The sequence below is a fragment of the Martes martes genome (assembly GCF_963455335.1).
Source record: "Martes martes genome assembly, chromosome: 14".
Taxonomy (NCBI): domain Eukaryota; kingdom Metazoa; phylum Chordata; class Mammalia; order Carnivora; family Mustelidae; genus Martes; species Martes martes.
In genome coordinates, this window is record NC_137902.1 from 86,928,433 (window position 1) to 86,945,346 (window position 16,914).

Genomic DNA, 16,914 nt, shown 5'->3' on the forward strand with positions numbered 1-16,914 from the left:
CAAACCCGACACTCCTACGCTTACAGGTTCATGCGAGAAACAGGCATTTCGTAGAACCATGTGAAACACAGAGTAGCAGGGGTGGACGTGAAGGTTTTCCTGCGCAGGGAGGGAGAGCCTGAGGGGCAGCGGGGGGCTTGAGGGAGAACACAGAGCGAGTGAATAACAAGGACATTCTAGGTTTTCGAGACAACAGGTGCAGAGCAGAAATCACGAGGCTCTGTCTTGTCCAGTGAGAAACAGATGAGACGCAGACTCCGAGGAGGCTCCCAGAGGCTGTGTTGGGACATATTTTGTTCTTCCAGGTCCAGAAACGTGGGTTTTGAAATTGGAGTTAGACGTCACATTGAAGTTTCTGGTTTTAAATGAATAAGCAATTAAAAAACTGAAAAATAAGCTTGAAACACCTTCTGGAACTGATATTTTGCCAATTATCTGTGTCCAGAAAATACGAGTCATGGAAGTCATCTGTAATATGAAAGGAGGGTTTTGGAAAACAATTTTCCCCACCTTCTGACCCCTCGCTTGAGGTTCTCATAATGAGACTTAACGCATTAAACCACGTTGACCGTCTTCCCATGAGGGGCTCTTACGGACCCCCCCCCCCCACTGGGTTTGCTAAGGCCTGTAGGGCTGAGTGTATGTCAGGAAGTTTGTGACATGGTCCCAGGACACCTGGGAGGGAAACGGAAGTGGGCACTTGTATCAGGATGGGGGCGTCCCCAGGGGGCGGGAACGGATATCTCTTCACTACATCCTCCCTTCACCAAGTCCCCCTTCACCATGTCCCCCCCTTCACCACATCCCCCTTCACCACGTCCCCCCTTCACCACATGCCCCTTTCACCACGCCCCCCCAACCACGTCCCCCCCACCACGTCCCCCTTCACCACGTCCCCCCTCACCTCACCCCCTCACCACATCCCCCCTTCACCATGTCCCCCCTCACCACGTCCCCCTTTCACCACATCCCCCCTCCATCACATCCGCCTTCACCACGTCCCCCTTCTCCATGTCCCCCTTCACCACATCCCCCCTTCACGTCTCCCCTTCACCACGTCCCCCCTCACCTCACCCCCTCACCTCACCCCCTCACATCTCCCCTTCACCACGTCCCCCCTCACCACGTCCCCCTCCACCATGCCCCTCCTTCACCACGTCCCCCCCTCCACCACGTCCCCTCTTCACCACGTCCCCCTTCACCACTTCCCCCCCTTCACCACGCCCCCCCCATCACCACATCCCCCCTTCACCAGGTCCCCTCCTCCACCACGTTCCGCCCTCCACCACGTCCCCCCTTCACCACGTCCCCCCTTCACCAGGTTCCCTCCTCCACCATGTCCCGCCCTCCACCACATCCCCCCTTCACCATGTCCCCCCTTCACCACGTCCCCCCTTCACCAAGTCCCCCCTTCACCACGTCCCCCTTCACCACCTCCCCCTTCACCACGTCCCCCTTCACCACGTCCCCCTTCACCACGTCCCCCTTCACCACCTCCCCCTTCACCAAGTCCCCCCTTCACCACGTCCCCCCTTCACCACGTCCCCCTTCACCACGTCCCCCCTTCACCGCACGTGCTCAAGCACAACCTTCAGGAGAACCCAGATTCTTTCTCGTTTCTTTCTACCCAGATCTCCCAGACTGAATCTTTTTCAGGTATTCCAAATTTTCCTCTCAATGTACCGCAAGCACAATGATTTTCTTTGACCCAGAATCCAAAATGCGCTGCATTTTGGGTTATCCTATAATGCATCTTTAACTTTTTATTCTGAAATAACTTCCAATTGCCCAAAGAGCTACAAACGTGGTAGAGGGGATTCTTGTCTCCTTTGTACCAGTTTCCCCCAAAGTTACCATCCTACATCGTCATGGGGCTTCTATCAGGATGAAGGTATTTACACAGTACAGTATTAATGCAAAGACAAACGTTATTTGGATTCCCCAGTGTCCCCACTGACCCCATTCCTCTGCACCAGGAGGCTGTTTACACACCGAGTCTCCTCTGTGTCCTCAGCCCACGCCAGTTCTGCCACCTTTCTTGCCTCTCGTGACAAGATTGGTTCTGCCGCTTTGTCCGAGGGCCCCACTCGCGGCGGATGACCGGAAGCCCTTCTGTATTCTAGCTGAGAGCCACTCACGGTCCGAGGGACATTCCTTGGCAGCCGGGCGTGATTTTTATAATTGTCACAAAAATAACCTTAAAAATTAGGTGTTGGCATTCAGCAGATCGTTTTAATGTGGAGATTCCACATTTGAAATTTCCTACAGATCACTTTCGATCTCTGAGGGACTACTGACGTCCTGTATCCAGGCTCATCCTAGTTCGCAGCAGAGTCCTGTAGAAGGTGCTGATGATACTCTTGCTGGCATGTCATCATCTTTCCCCGTGAATTTTAACCTCTCTCGAGGCCAGGAAGTATCACCAGCATGGCGTCACCCGTGCGGGGAAGCAAATCAGTAAGCAGATCATGATGCCACCAGCATGTTGCCCCGGGACCAGCCTCTCCCAAGGTGCCGCTGCCCACCTGCCAACCAGCCTCCCCCACCCACAAGTAACCGACCCTGAACATCTCCTCCTGACCTGCGGTGAGGACATGCTTCTGGCATACACAACAAGCCAACAGATGAACTTGGGGCGGCAACAGGCATGGAATGGCAGAATCCGCTATGCCAGGGGCGGTTCGCTCCAGCAGGCTAACAAGGTCCCCGTGCCCCCAGATCGCTGCTGGGGGCTGATGTGCAGGGGGAGTGTGCATCCCTTGCCCCCGCCACCTGCCTCTCTCCCCCCTCTGCCCCTTCCTGAATACAGTGTCACAATGTGTACCAAGGAAAACCTATCTGGGGGCCCCACTTGCGCAGAGCAAACTGCAGGGCCTGGAAGGTCACCCCACACAGAACATCCTTCTCCCTCCTGGGGACAGTGTGCTAGCTAGTGGGCAGTGAGGGACGCATGGCAGGAGGATGTGTGCAGCACCCAGTGTCATCCCTCCCACGGGCTGCTGGGGGCTGGATGACAGTCACCGTTACACCGGGCCGTCCCCACCATGGCTTCCAGGTCATGAGGGGGCCACAGCCGCAGTGCTGAGCTTTCCGGTGACCTTATCACTGAAGGTCTGTTGCCTGCACTTCTTCTCAGACAAAGGTAAGACGGCGAAGAAAGACAAACTTGTCACGCATGGGTGATGGGCCAAGGACCTCGCCTGGGGCCCCACGTGGGACCCCACAAGCCCCACACCCAGCAAACAGGACCAGCACGATGGTCCCTGCTCTGCCAATGAGGAAGACACAGCACTTGAGGTTCCTGTGAGGCTGTTGGATGAAAGCTTGGCCCCCTTCTACCCTCCACCCCTTGTACAGACATCTCCCTGCAGTTCCTGGGTTATTCGAGATTGTCTGCTGACCGCCAGCCAGACTGTATTTAAATCGATCTGTCGGAAGGTTTCTGTCTCTAGTTAATCCTGTGTGACTGCTTCCCCCCACTTTGGTGGCTCTGACAGCAGCAGGGACACTTCCTCGGGGAGAGGAAAGGTTGGCTAGGAAACTCTCAGCGGGGCCTGAATTGCTCTGTCTGCTAATGGCAATGACCGTGACCACAGCCCCTGGTGCTCACGGAACCCGTGCTCGTGTGAACCGTTGGCTTCACGCAGAGAAGAACATGACCCCCGGGGTGAAGAACCAAACCTCACGCTTTCTTCAAGCCTCAGCAAGCACGAGAGCGGCCGTAAGAGACTGTAGGAGACTCTTCGCTCCAGGAAACCGGGGTGGCTGGAGGGGAAGTGGGCGGGGGTGGGGTAGCGGGGCGATGGGCGCAAAGGGGGTCACGCGATGTGACGAGCCCTCGGTGTCATTCGCAATGACGAATGACTAACACTGTACTACGTGTTAACTAACTTGAATTTGGAGGGAGAAATGGCACCCACAGAGCAGAAGTCAAGCGGGTTAGTTGGACGTGAACAGACCTACCCATCTTCGGAGTGTCTATGCCGAGCACATAAGTGGCTCTGCTACAATTGTTGCCAAGGGGAGTGTCCCCTCGCAGTCAATACTCCGTTGTCTGGGAGGGGATCCCATCCAGCAATGGTGTTCTTTCCTCGTTCAGAGTTCCAGGCAGGGCCCAGCAGGAGCGGGAAGGGCAGGAGAGAAGCAGGAGCCCATCGCTGCCTGCCCCAGGAAGGTGACAGGTGTCCCCAGGAAGGTGACAGGCGTCCCCAGGAAGGTGACGGGCGTCCCCAGGAAGGTCATGGGCATCCCCAGGAAAGAGGGGCCAGCAGGCAGACAGGCTCTGGCGATGGTGTCGAGGTCCCCCTGACCTCCCCACTCAGGGGTCCTAGGGCTGGATGCACTGAAGCCTGGGTCAGACGCTGCTGTTACTGAGGGGATTAAGGCATTTGCTGCAACTCTGGTTCCTCAAGAGGCAGCACCAGCTGTGTCCAGGTAGCCTTCCGGAGATCAGGACGGAGTAGGCCCAGAAACCCTGCCTCGGGGCCCTCAACTCCCCTGCCTGTGTGCTTCCTGCACTGCGTTAGGAGCCTCAGCCGGGAGAACAGGAGATTTCCCACGAAGGGCACCCAGAGCGGAACCGTCACCACAGCTGCCTCAGTGTGAGCCGGGTTCCTACACGCAATGCAAAGACGCCCGAAATGGCTTGGTAAACAGACCCTTCGGAAGGCAAATGAAAATACGTGCTCGGTGCACACCTGTCACCCTGAGTTTTCTTTAAGTGCCAGTGATCTTGAGGAAGAGAAAGCGCCCCACAGGCACTCACGTGTGACCTCCCCAGGGACGGATTTCCACGCCCTTAAACACCAAGCGTTCTGACTGCAGCTCTGTCTGCATGAAACAGACAAAAATGGGTCAGTCCCGTGTGTTTTGTTTTGCTGTCCTCACACAGACTCCCGAACGTGTCGTGGAGACCCCCTGAGATCTGACCGGAGGCTCTCAGCTCCGACTCGTTGGAAGTTCTGCCCCGGCAAAACATGAGACGGTCCTGCCGATTTCCCACTGTGGAAACAGAGCAAGAATTGCCCAGCAAGCCTGTCACGACCCGAACAGGTCGTAAATCCTTCGTTTATGACCGAATAAAACGTGTGACTGAGCTCATTCAGGTCCTGTGAAATCTCTGTGTTTACAAGGAGTGCGGCTCTGGGACGTGTCCTAATCCTAGGAGGGCATCCTCTCAGCGGCCCCCCGACTCACGCAGAACAGACGGGATATCAGATCAGCCCCGAGGCCATCGGAACAGGGGCACCTCCCTCTGCTGTGGGCAGACCCCTGGGGAGTTCAGGGCCCAGAAGGGCAGGAGGCCAGGCCAGCCCACTGCTCCCCACAGGAGCTCAGCTGCACGCTCTCAAGGCAATGTCTCCTTTTTAAAAACTCCAACATGGTGGAGGATCGTGTCAGGAAATGCAGGGGAAGCTGCTCAGAAAACAAAACCATGACAACTAAATTAGCCACCCGTTTGTGACTGCTCAGTCAGCCAAATGCCTCTGGGGAAAAAGAAAGAAAATTCCATTGATGCTAAAACTCTCGTTCTCTTGAAGGACGCTGTATGGCTTAATTCCTAGCCGTTCGTAAGCACGCCGTGAGAGCCTCCGACGACGAGTCGTGGACCGATTACCTGCTGCAGGAAACAGAGTGTCGTAATGAATGCAAAAATGGGGAGGCCTGAGCATCACGTCACGTGAGGAGCAACACGGTGGGGGCGGGGGGGGGCATTCAAAGGACGGCATGTGAATGTGTCGGAGCAAAGCCCACTCCCCGGATTTCCTCAGAGGGATGCAGCCACGGGACAACAGTCGGGCTGCAAGGATGACAGGAAAGAGAACGGGGGGCCCTGGGATCATCATCCCCCCACCAGCCCCTAGTCCAGGCAGGCCTCCCTTCACGTTCACGGCAGCAGAGCAGCTGACCACGGGGGGCCTGGAGAGGACCCAGCAGCCCTTGTCCCTGGTTATGGTCCTCCTGAGTCACAGGTTAAAGGAGCAGTTCAGGACTCCCGTGTCAATTTCAATATGGTGCCTGTGACCCGTCAGGGATCCCAGGTGCCGCGGGAAGGATTGCTAACTGGACCCCACAACCTTGACAGACATGAAGGCCACCTTAGCTGGCGAATCCTGAGGCAGGGGCCCTGGGAAGAAAAATAGGAAATTCCTAGAAGGGGCAATGCGGATGAACATGGCTGGATGGAAAATCAATGTAAAGATAAAGTGTTTATGCCTTTTCTTAGGGAAGTGATCTGAATCACAGCCTTTCTTCTTAAGCAAATTCTCAGGTGTTGATCTCCATTCAAGTCATGATCTGGAGGGTGTGAGATCGAGCCCCGTGTCAGGCTTCATGCTTAGCACAGAATCTGTTAGTCTCTCTCCCTCTGCTCCTCGCCTCGCTCACATTATCTGTCTCTCTAAAATAAGTAAATAAAATCTTTAAGAATAATAAAAATAAAGAAAATTTATGTACTGACTGTTGTCTTACTACCTTATACATCAGGTAGATGCAGTGATCAGGTACATACAAAATCCCTGGCAGGAGCCATGAGGGTTCAGATAGTTCTACTTTTCCGTAAGAATATTGAAAGCTCAAAGACTGCTGGGCAAAATAGGGAGGTAAGACAGACACTTTCTTTACAACCTCCAGGTACCATAATATAGACCAAGGACACTTTAATCATATAATCAAGTTGTCTAACACGGCTTCCATCACCAGATCTTGCACCAAATTTTCAAAAAACTACAAGTACTATAAAGGAAGAATCATCGTCATCATTATTATAATCCTCCATATTTTATACAATCCACATTTTACATCATAATATCCTAAACTGAAGTGAACTAATCTGTTCTCCAGCATTTACAAAGTCAAAAGAAATTCCAGGAAAGAATCTGAGGTGTTGGCTTTAATTTTTTTTAAGATTTTATTTACTTATTTATTTGAGAGAAAAAGAAAGACAGAGAGAACACAAACGGAGTGAGGGGCAGAAGGAGAAGCAGGCTCTCCTATGAGCAGGGAGCCTGGTGCAGTGCTCAATCCAGGGACCCCAGGATCATGCGCCCAGCCAAAGGCAGAGGCCCAACCGAGCCACCCAGATACCTCTGGGATGCTGGCTTTCAACAGAAAATATGCATAGAAAATCCTTCCAAAGGAACATTGACAAACCGTGCTGTCTGAATCCTGCCTTAGGAATGGGTATGAAATCAGATGGTAAAATGAAGGAATATTTAATGAAATATGTATTGTGTATAATCAGAGTAGCAACAGCCACAAGAAAGAACCTCATCAGTTGATTGCCACACTCTTAAAAATTTAATTTAAATCTGCAAAGAGTGATCTGCCTATAGTAAATACATTTGATACTTACAATTTTATAATGGCTGCTTATGATAGTCTAAGTTATTAATTTTTTAATTAAGTATAATGGAAATAAATTCATCTTAAACACTGGGATTTTCCCTTCTGATGCTTATAAAATTCCCAGTGCCACCACACTGACAGGGCCAGAGGCCTGAATCATAAAGATATTCTGTATATGCAAATCAGAAACACGATACACAGGCCCCCTGGGATCCTTTAAACTAATTAAGGATGATGCTTATTTGGTTTTTACAGTCTTTGGGCAACCATTGGAAAGTTTAGATGTTAAGCTGGTATTAGAGGAACCACCAGACCAAAAATAGTAAATTTGATCATTTAATTATTAATTGAAAACTGGCTTCAATGAGAGGAGGCTATTTTCACCAGAGGACTGAAAGTCATCATGACTGATGCTTCATAACTATCTGAAGGAGAAAATATCTGGCCAGAAATGTTTCTTCATAGTAAAAGGTCATGAAGGTGGTCCTCAGCGGTGTGATCTCTCCACCCCGAAACTCACCAAAATCCTCCACTGTGTCCTTGCGGGGCCCCATCAGTCTATTTGATCTCTTGTGGGGTTCCTGCGCTTGACTTTTGAGGACACAATAAAATTCAAGCTATACTTAAACTGTGATCTTAGAAATACCGAATAAAGGGAGGCAAATGCTCCGTTCCATCATAATAATCTTCAGAATTTACATTTACGTGGGACACAGTCAATTTTTTTGGGGGGGGGGACACGGTCAATTTAAAATGTTACTTTCTGGATGGATCATTCACCAATAAAGTTAATCTATCCCTTTCCAAGGTAGTAAAACATTTGCGTTTTCAGTGCATGTATTACTCACTCAGTCTGCTGAACTATTATTTGTGCAAAAGTGAAAGCAACTTTGTCCATGACAGTCAAGGAGCAAGAATGAATGAACGAACATCACCCCCCCCCCAAGGAAGGAGGCCTTTTGCTCCCTTCCCACAGGTACGATCAGAACCTATTTTCAACAGGAGGCTTTGCCCCGGCTCCTCGCAGGCCAGGTCCTGGGATGGGGCTGTTTCCCCATCACTACTCCGTGGCAGCTTCCCATCTCACTGGTGCCAGCCAGTGGCTTGCTGGGTGTTCCCAGTGCCCGTGACATTGGCTCATTCATTTGTTGATGGGTTTTTTTAAGACTTTGATTATTTGAGAGAGAGAGAGAGAGAGAGTGAGAGAGATAGAAGAAAGAACAGGAGCTGGGAGGAGAGGGAGAAGCAGGCTCCCCACCGAGCAGGGAGCCAGATGTGGGGCTCGATTCCAGGACCCCGAATCACTGAGCCACCCAGGAGCCCCGTGTTTGTCATTTTAGTTACCCACAATAAGCACACTTGAAAGTCACCCATCCGTGGGGTGCTCTGAAACTAAAAAAGGATGGAAATAATCTGGAGCCTCCAGTAATTCCCTTCTGATTCGGATCTCATTTATGACCACTTGCCGACCATCAGCAGGGATGGGAAATGTCAGAACCAACAGAAAAGAAGAACGCTACAGACGCAGGAAGCTAGAAATGATACATCACTGAACCTGCTTCTTCACTTCCACCCAACTGCAATATAATTCCCCTTCGAGCCGCAAGAATGAATATTAAGTAAGAATGGTCGTTATTCTCTCTGAGAAAGACTCGTGATGGGCTAACAGCAAGAGAGCATCAGACTCACCATCTCTGCGATTAAGACTTGCAAACCCCGGGCCGTGGCTGCTGGACAACTGTGACGAGCAGCTGAAGGACTCTCGTGGCAACGTGGACGCCAGCGGGACATCACAGCGATCTGAGGAAAACCCCAAATTCAGATTAACCCACTGTTCCAGGCATTCCCGACTTCTTCCTTCCCTCCCTTCCTGCTTCCTTCTTCCTCTCCCTCCTCTCTTCCCTCCTTTCCTTGCTTTTAGTTAACAGGCCAAGAAAATGCTAAAACCTATGGCAAACATCAGTCTTGATCGGAAGTGTGTTAGTAGGTGGTAAACAAAATAAAACCCCTGATTGGTAGCATTTGCCATCTTCGGTGGTGTACATACTCCCATTGTGGGCAATTCCTAGCTGTCAGTGTGATGTCACGAACCATTGCAAGGGTAAGAGGGTCACACATGTCACTTCATTATACAGTGTTTCCACCGTGCACATTAAGAGATTAAAATAAACTCAAGAGCGTAGACAAGAGTGAGATGCCAAGACAGAGAGTAGTACATGGTGAGTTTGGAGAATTTACCTTTGTTTTTAACATGATTTACTTAACTGTAACTTTATACAACTTAATCTTTAATAATGACTGTGTTTTAACAACTGGCTTACAAAACTCATGAAAAGTGAATAAATGGCTCTTGCTGGCTGCTAAAAGTTGGTTCCAGCCCACTGCCCCTCAGTGGAGAACTGTTAGAAGAATTTCCTTTAAAATTAGGAAGAAGACTTTAATAGGCATCACAGTTTCTGCTGAAAGCCACTCTCAAAGTCCTATCAGTACATAAGAGAACATTTCAGAGTTAAAAGCAGAGAATTAGGAAAGAAAAAAAAAAATGTCATCACTTCCAGATGATACGACTGCAGAGGCAGAAAGTCCAAAAGTCAGTAAGTGACTGGTTTAATAGCTCAACATCCCCAAACCGATTTCATCTTAAACTCTAGCTGGGGTCCAAAGATAACTAGAATAGCAAATAATAACAAAATACACGAAGTATCTAAGAATGTATCTTACAAAGTTGTGCAGAACATTTATGGGGATTTTTTTATAATTAAATTTTTTTTAATAATTAAAAACTGTACTGAATGACATTAAAGAAAAACTGAGTAAAATACAGACTCCCGCAATCACAGACAGGAAGACGGCATTTTTAAATGCTCAGTCATCCCCAGTTTGAGCTAAAGACTCATTAGAAGTCCAATCAAAGGCCCAAGAGGGTTTTTCATAGAAACTGAATTGGGGAACCATGACTCAGCAGTTCATAACACGGGGTACAGATATGATTTAAGGAGCCTGTGAAGACAGAGAAAAACTACATCTTTATTTCCATTAAACCTCCAGCTAGAATTCAGCATTTACTTTGATCATGAGCATAGACAAACCACAGCATCTTCAGTAGTGCCCATGCTTTTTTGTTTGTTTGTTACCATCATAAGTTACAGACCGTCCTATAGCAATCATTGTCACAATATCTAGAAGTATCATTTATGTTCCTCCTTACTTCCAAATAATCGTATTTGACTCAGCACTAGATTTTGTTATTTAATGAGCTAATAACAAAGGAGACATTATATTACAATTTCTGATTTATTGATATCAGCCCTTCACTGTAACTGGATATATATATATATATATATATATATATATATATATAAATACACACACACACACACACACACACACACACACACACACATATATATATATATTTTTTAATGCATTTATAACCAAAGAGGTCTGTGGCACAGGAAGGCCTAGGAAGCCCCCATGATGGGTGTGTGCACAGGCACCGCAAAGTGTTGGCCTATTACTGGGGTATGGTTAGTACTTCAGAAAATTCCAGAAGAGGGGTGTTATCTACAGGTCATGGTCAATGGAGCTAACTCGAGTATTAGCCTAGAAGTCTCTCAGGGTCTAGCACATTGAGCAGAACAGGCCCGCATTAGTCTCCCTGTACACAGGGGGTCCCGGGGACCTCAACAGCACCTTGAAATCACACAGCAGATTGACGGCAAGAGAGGGCTATTCCCACTAATTGTGTGTCTAGGGAAGCCTGCTCTCTTCCCAGCCCTGGCCCCACACGGTTTCCTTTAGGGTTCTGTCCTGATGCTAGTCCCCTCTGCTCACACTGTTGTCATCTCACCACTGAAGCTAACATAGATTTTGCCACTGGACTTGGGTGGGACTGGCATTCACCAGCCTTGCCGACTCTTGGGTGTCACTCACTCTTCTCTAAGCCTCGGTTCTCTCCTCAGTTCGATGGGGAATCACACGACTGGACAGTGATGATATCACACAATTATGCAATGCAGAGCCAACCCCCACAACTGTAGAGTGGCCCATTACACAACGATAATGGAACTCACACAGCAACATGGCAGGGAGTACAATGGGGACTCACGCACTGAGAGGACTGCTGAGGGTTGAAAGTATTTGCTTTTATTATTCTCACTCTGCTAAGACAAGTCAACACTTATTAAGTTCCTTCAAAAGATGCTATAAGGACACGTTCCCCATAGAGAGATGTAAAAGGTAGTGTTCAACATTCCAAACCATATTGTCATTTTTTAATTCTTTCTTCAAAGAAGGCATATGAAGCTTAGTCTTTTAAAAGAAAAAAAAAGAAGAAGAAGTAATAGCGTTTGTGCTGTAATCTTTCTTTGGAAGAACAGTTTATAAAATTTATTTTTAAATGACTTTTTTTTTTATAACCCTAACTTAGAGGCTTCAAAACCAGTGTTCCAATTTACTCCAACATAGTAGAAGTTGAGGACTTGTGTGGTCAAAAACAAGGTGGTCACATCCTTATAAGGTACCTGGAGAGGAGAGGTCCAGGATTTGGACAGTGTTTCCCAGGCATTCAGAGTGTTTCTAGCTGAATTTAATCCATGTAAGGTGAAGCCTCCAGAGCCATCCCAAACGTCCATTACCTACTGTTTTCAACCTGAAATGTTTAGGTTTTCTACTATGATTCCTGAAGCAAAAATTGTCAAGACCCAGTTTAATTTTCTTTTTTCTTCACATCATTATAAAACATGTGAATCCCATTAAATGAGTATCATTCTCATGAATAATCCGATAAATATTATTTCTATCAAAAAAAAAGATGATTCCTGAAATGTTTCAAAGGTACAAGAATTATGGGGCGCCTGGGTGGCTCAGTGGGTTAAAGCCTCTGCCTTTGGCTCGGGTCATGTTCCCAGGGTCCTGGGATCGAGCCCCAAGTCAGGCTCCCTGCTCAGTGGTGAGCCTGCTTCCCCCTCCTCCCGCTTGTCTCTCTGCCTGATTATGATCTCTGTCTGTCAAACAAATAAATAAAATCTTTTAAAAAACAAACAAAGGTACAAGAATTATTCACAAAGTGTGGATTTTGACAAGTGAGATGGCAAAACAATTTTAAACAACTACTGTTTATCACTTAGAGGGGAAAGCAAGTTGAGTATAAATAATAAGCTTATGAGAATTAACATATGAAAATAGGGAATATTGCAGTTAAGTAAGCTAAAGCAATTTTATTTCCCTTCATAATAACCACCCATATTAATGAGAGTGAGTCCATGGAATAATCTTAATTTTGAGACGCACTCGTCCTCCAGTGGTTCAAATGTACTCCAAGTGAGGTTATCAGAGGGGCTTAAGAATGCTAAAGGAAAAGTGATGGTCCATTGTCATGGGTTTTAGAGAAAAAACAAGCACACCACAATTGTTCATGATTTATGTATGACTCAGATCAGAGTGCCAGAGACATCCTTATGTGCATTCTGATATAATAAATCCATATTTATGAAATACTCAGACCTTGTCTCACTAGGCACACCTATTACAATGCCATTTTAATCAAAAGCCTATTGTATGTCTTACCAGCAGAACAGCCTTAGACTGAGATTATAAAACAATATTCCAGCTTCTGTTTTTTAAAATCACATACATTTTTTCAAGGTGAAATCTTAGAAATTTGGAACTTCCCACAACTGGAGCAAATAGAGCTGGCTTCGTCCTCCCACTCTAGGTGAGCTGATCTGGGGGTTTTCTAGGCTCTTGATCTCCTTCTAAAACTACTTAAATCTACCCTTCCCCACAGACAGAAGAGAAGCCCAGACAGACTCTGTCGGTTAGCCACAGCCTGTCCTTAATACATTTGTTCTGGTTTCTTTGACACTTCAAATTCAGTTTGTACTCAATTATGTGTAAGTGGTATCTTTTCAGGATGCCTTATCTTCTGGATGAGATTAAAAATTCCTCAACACAGAAAATTCGTGTTTGTTTGTTTGTTGCTTGTTTTTCATCCTTTAGCATATCACAATGGACTCCAGCCCCTGGAATGGAACAGAAAGTATGACCTAAATTCCCCTCCACTTCCAGCCCTACTTTCTCCTCCCAGGTGGGCAGCTGGAATCAAGGTCCAGACCCACACAGAGGTGCCCCTTGGCCACTGGACCGGCAAGGACATCTGGACTCAGAAGAGCCTGAAGATACCTGGGAATCTCTCTCCATCAGGAGGAATGAGGCCCGGAGCTAGGCTGCTGCTCCAATATTCCCCAATCCCTGGTGGCCCATGAAGGCCACTGAGAAATTTGTGAACATCTGGAGCCCCCACGCCTCCCCTCCCAAGGTGTGTGCTTATAGAGTCCCAATCCGTACAGGTTCCGATCCATGCTGTCAGCACTTTGGACGGCGGTACTGACCTTGGCCAGGGTTCAGAGGTACTGGCTGGTCTCCAACCCTCAGGTATACACATCTGTGCATGTGTGTGTGATGGTAATGTCTCCCTAGAAGCAACGGGACATTCTGTAAGCATCGCATACAGGATGCTCTAGGGGCCCACGCCTAATTTTCCAAGCCCATCTCAGCCACCCCCACCCTCACTTGCCCCTGAAAATGTGTGCTGCTGTGTGCTCAGACCAGCTACTACCCATCGTGGGACTACACTTGGCACCAACTGGGCATCCCATGAGTTTGAACAACTGCGAGTCTGAGTTGCTTAGTTTCATGATCCTTAAAGCCCAAACTGTTAGGAGCCCAGCTGAAGGAAAGCAGAGGTGATTTCAGATTTCTTGTCTGTTCCAATAAGTTGTGCATGCCAATAATAGAATACAGTCATATCTCTGTGAGAACCAAGTCAGAAAGGGCAAATTACACCACGTTCCTGGCTAATTTATTTATCTCACCCATGCAGAGAGTGCTTGCCTACCCATTAGCACAGTCCGAAGTTAAGCACTCTTGTTTTTATTTCTAGGCTGGCTTTCCTATCACAACCTATATTGTGAATTATTTCAAAGGTTGGGTTTATGTTCACTGCATTAAATGAGAGCTATTTAATGATTAGCTCTAGATCCAGATGTTGCCTGTAAAATTATTCCTCGGCATAGAAGGTTTCACTTTTTTTTGTAAGTCAAACAGTAACAGTAACAGGTAAATTAATTTACCATTAATTTTAGTGGGGTGATATAGCAAATTAATACTCATTAATTGCAACTATTATTAAGTATGAATTTGAAATAATTATTGTTCTTATAATTAAATAATACCTCATGTTCCCTCCAGCTGAGTGAACTCATACTGGTAGTGTTTCCTTTTTTAGATCAAAGCGTTTGTAAAATGTCTTACGTATTTTTGAGAAAATTCTAAACTACAAAATAATATATTCCAAATGCTGAATCCAAATGGTAGAGAAGATGTAACCGGGCAAATATTTGTCAATAAAAAGAACTTCCTGACTAATGATCTGGCTTTGATCTTCCAGAAAATCTGCAACTCAAAAGCCCAAAATCACATTTGAAAAAGTCTTCTTGTTAGAGTACCTATAAATAAAATTGAAAACAGGAAATCAATAGACAAAATCAATCAAATCAAAATCATTTACCGACCTTTGAAAAGGTCAGTAAAAGATTCTTGCCAGGCTAGCTTAAAAGGAGAGGGAGAGAGAGAGAGAGAGAGAGAGAGTTAGTTCACAAATTACTAATAATAGAAATCAAAGAAAGAACATCACTACAGATCCCACAGACATTAAATGGGTCATAAAGAAATAATATGGACAACTCTACACCTACAAACTTGATAATCTAATTATCAAATATGGACTAATCCTCAAAAGAAACAATCTGCCAAATTCACACAAGAAGGAAGACAATCTGTAGAGGCCTTTATCTATTAAAGAATCTGAATCTATAATTAATAACTTTCCAAAACAGAAAGCACCATGTCCAGGTGGCTTCAGTGATAAATTCTACCAAATATTTAAGGAACAAATATTACCAATTCCCTACAAACACTTTCAGAAGCCAGGAGCAGAGGGAATAATTTTCAATGTGTTTTATGACAACTGAATTACCCTAATACTAAAAGCAGTCATAGATATTACAAGAAACCATAGACCAACATCTCTCATACACATAGAAGCAAAGTCCTCAACAAAGTATTAGCAAATTGAATCCCACAATGTACAAAGAGAGCAGGTGTAATTCATCCTAGGTATGCAAGGCCGCTTCAACATTCAAAAAGCAATTAATGTAATCGCCCACATCAACAAGCTGAAGAAGAAAACCATACAATCATATAAAGGGATGCAGAAGAAAGTATTTGACAAAATGCAACACCTGTTTGTTGTAAACACTCTTAAGGAACAGAGAGGACCTTTCTCATCTTGAAAAAGAATATCTGCCCAAAACCTAAAGTTTAATCATACCTAAAGGTAGGAAACTTGAAGCTTTCTGACTGAGATCAGGAGCAAGACAAGGTTGTTCCCTCTCCCCCTTCCTTTTCAATATCCGACTAGATGTCTTAATTAGTGCAATTAGACAGGAAGAGGAAATAAAAGGGATAGAGATTGGGAAGGAAGAAATCTTTGTTCACAAATCACAAATGACATGATCATCTATGTAGAAAATCCAAAAGAACTGACCAAAAACCTGGAACTAACAAGTGATTATAGCAGCACACGGGATATAAGGTTAATATACAAAAGTCAACCCTTTCTTATATACCAGCAATGAACAGGTTGAATTTGAAATTAAAAATACAACACCATGGGGCACCTGGGTGGCTCAGTGAGTTAAAGCCTCTGCCTTTGGCTCAGGTCATGATCTCAGGGTCCTGGGATCGAGCCCCGAATCAGGCTTTCTGCACAGCAAGGAGCCTGCTTCCCCCGTTCTCTCTGCCTGCTGCTCTGCTTAGTTGTGATCTCTCTCTCTCTGCATCAAATAAATAAATAAAATATTTTTAAAAAATACCAACACAGCATCATTTACATGAGCATCCAAAAGTATGAAATACTTAGGCATACAGCTAACAAAACATGGACACAACCTGTATGAGGAGAGCTACAAAACACTGATGCATAAAATCAAAGAACTGCATAAACGGAGAGATAGTCTACGTTTAAGGACAGGAACATTCAATACTGTCAAGAGGTCAGTTCTTCAAATTTTATCTATAATTCAAGGCAAATCCATAAAAATCCCAGCAAGTTATTTTGTGGATATCAACAAACCGATTCTAAAGTTTACATGGAGAGGAAAAACTACCCAGAACAGCCAACAGAATATTAAAGTTGGAGGACTGACACCAGCTAGCTCAAGACCTATTACAGAGCTGTGGCAGTGAAGACAACAAGGTATTGGCAAAAGAAATGACAAATGGGTCAATGGAACAGAATAAAGCCCAGAAATGGGCCCACAGAATAGAGCCGACCGATCTTTGACAAAGGAGCAAAGTCATCCAATGGAGCAAAGACGGGCTGTTCGACAAATGGTGTGGGGACAACTGGGCATCTACGTGCGACATCAAGAGTCTAGACACAGACTCTCACCTTTCACAAAAATTGACTCAGATAGAGCACAGATCTAACTGTAAAGTACAAAA

The 16,914-nt window shown here is 46.2% G+C and overlaps 1 protein-coding gene across 1 annotated transcript in view; it reads right to left on the reverse strand.

Moving 5' to 3' along the window:
• Positions 1-16,914, reverse strand: part of LOC308355043 (contactin-associated protein-like 3) — a gene marked incomplete at both ends in the record, with an annotated part of 141,256 nt that overhangs the window by 106,603 nt on the left and 17,739 nt on the right. The window contains one exon of the mRNA XM_080822947.1: positions 9,037-9,147. Coding sequence (XP_080679073.1) covers positions 9,037-9,147 — 111 coding nt within the window. The remainder of the gene's footprint in view (positions 1-9,036; positions 9,148-16,914) is intronic.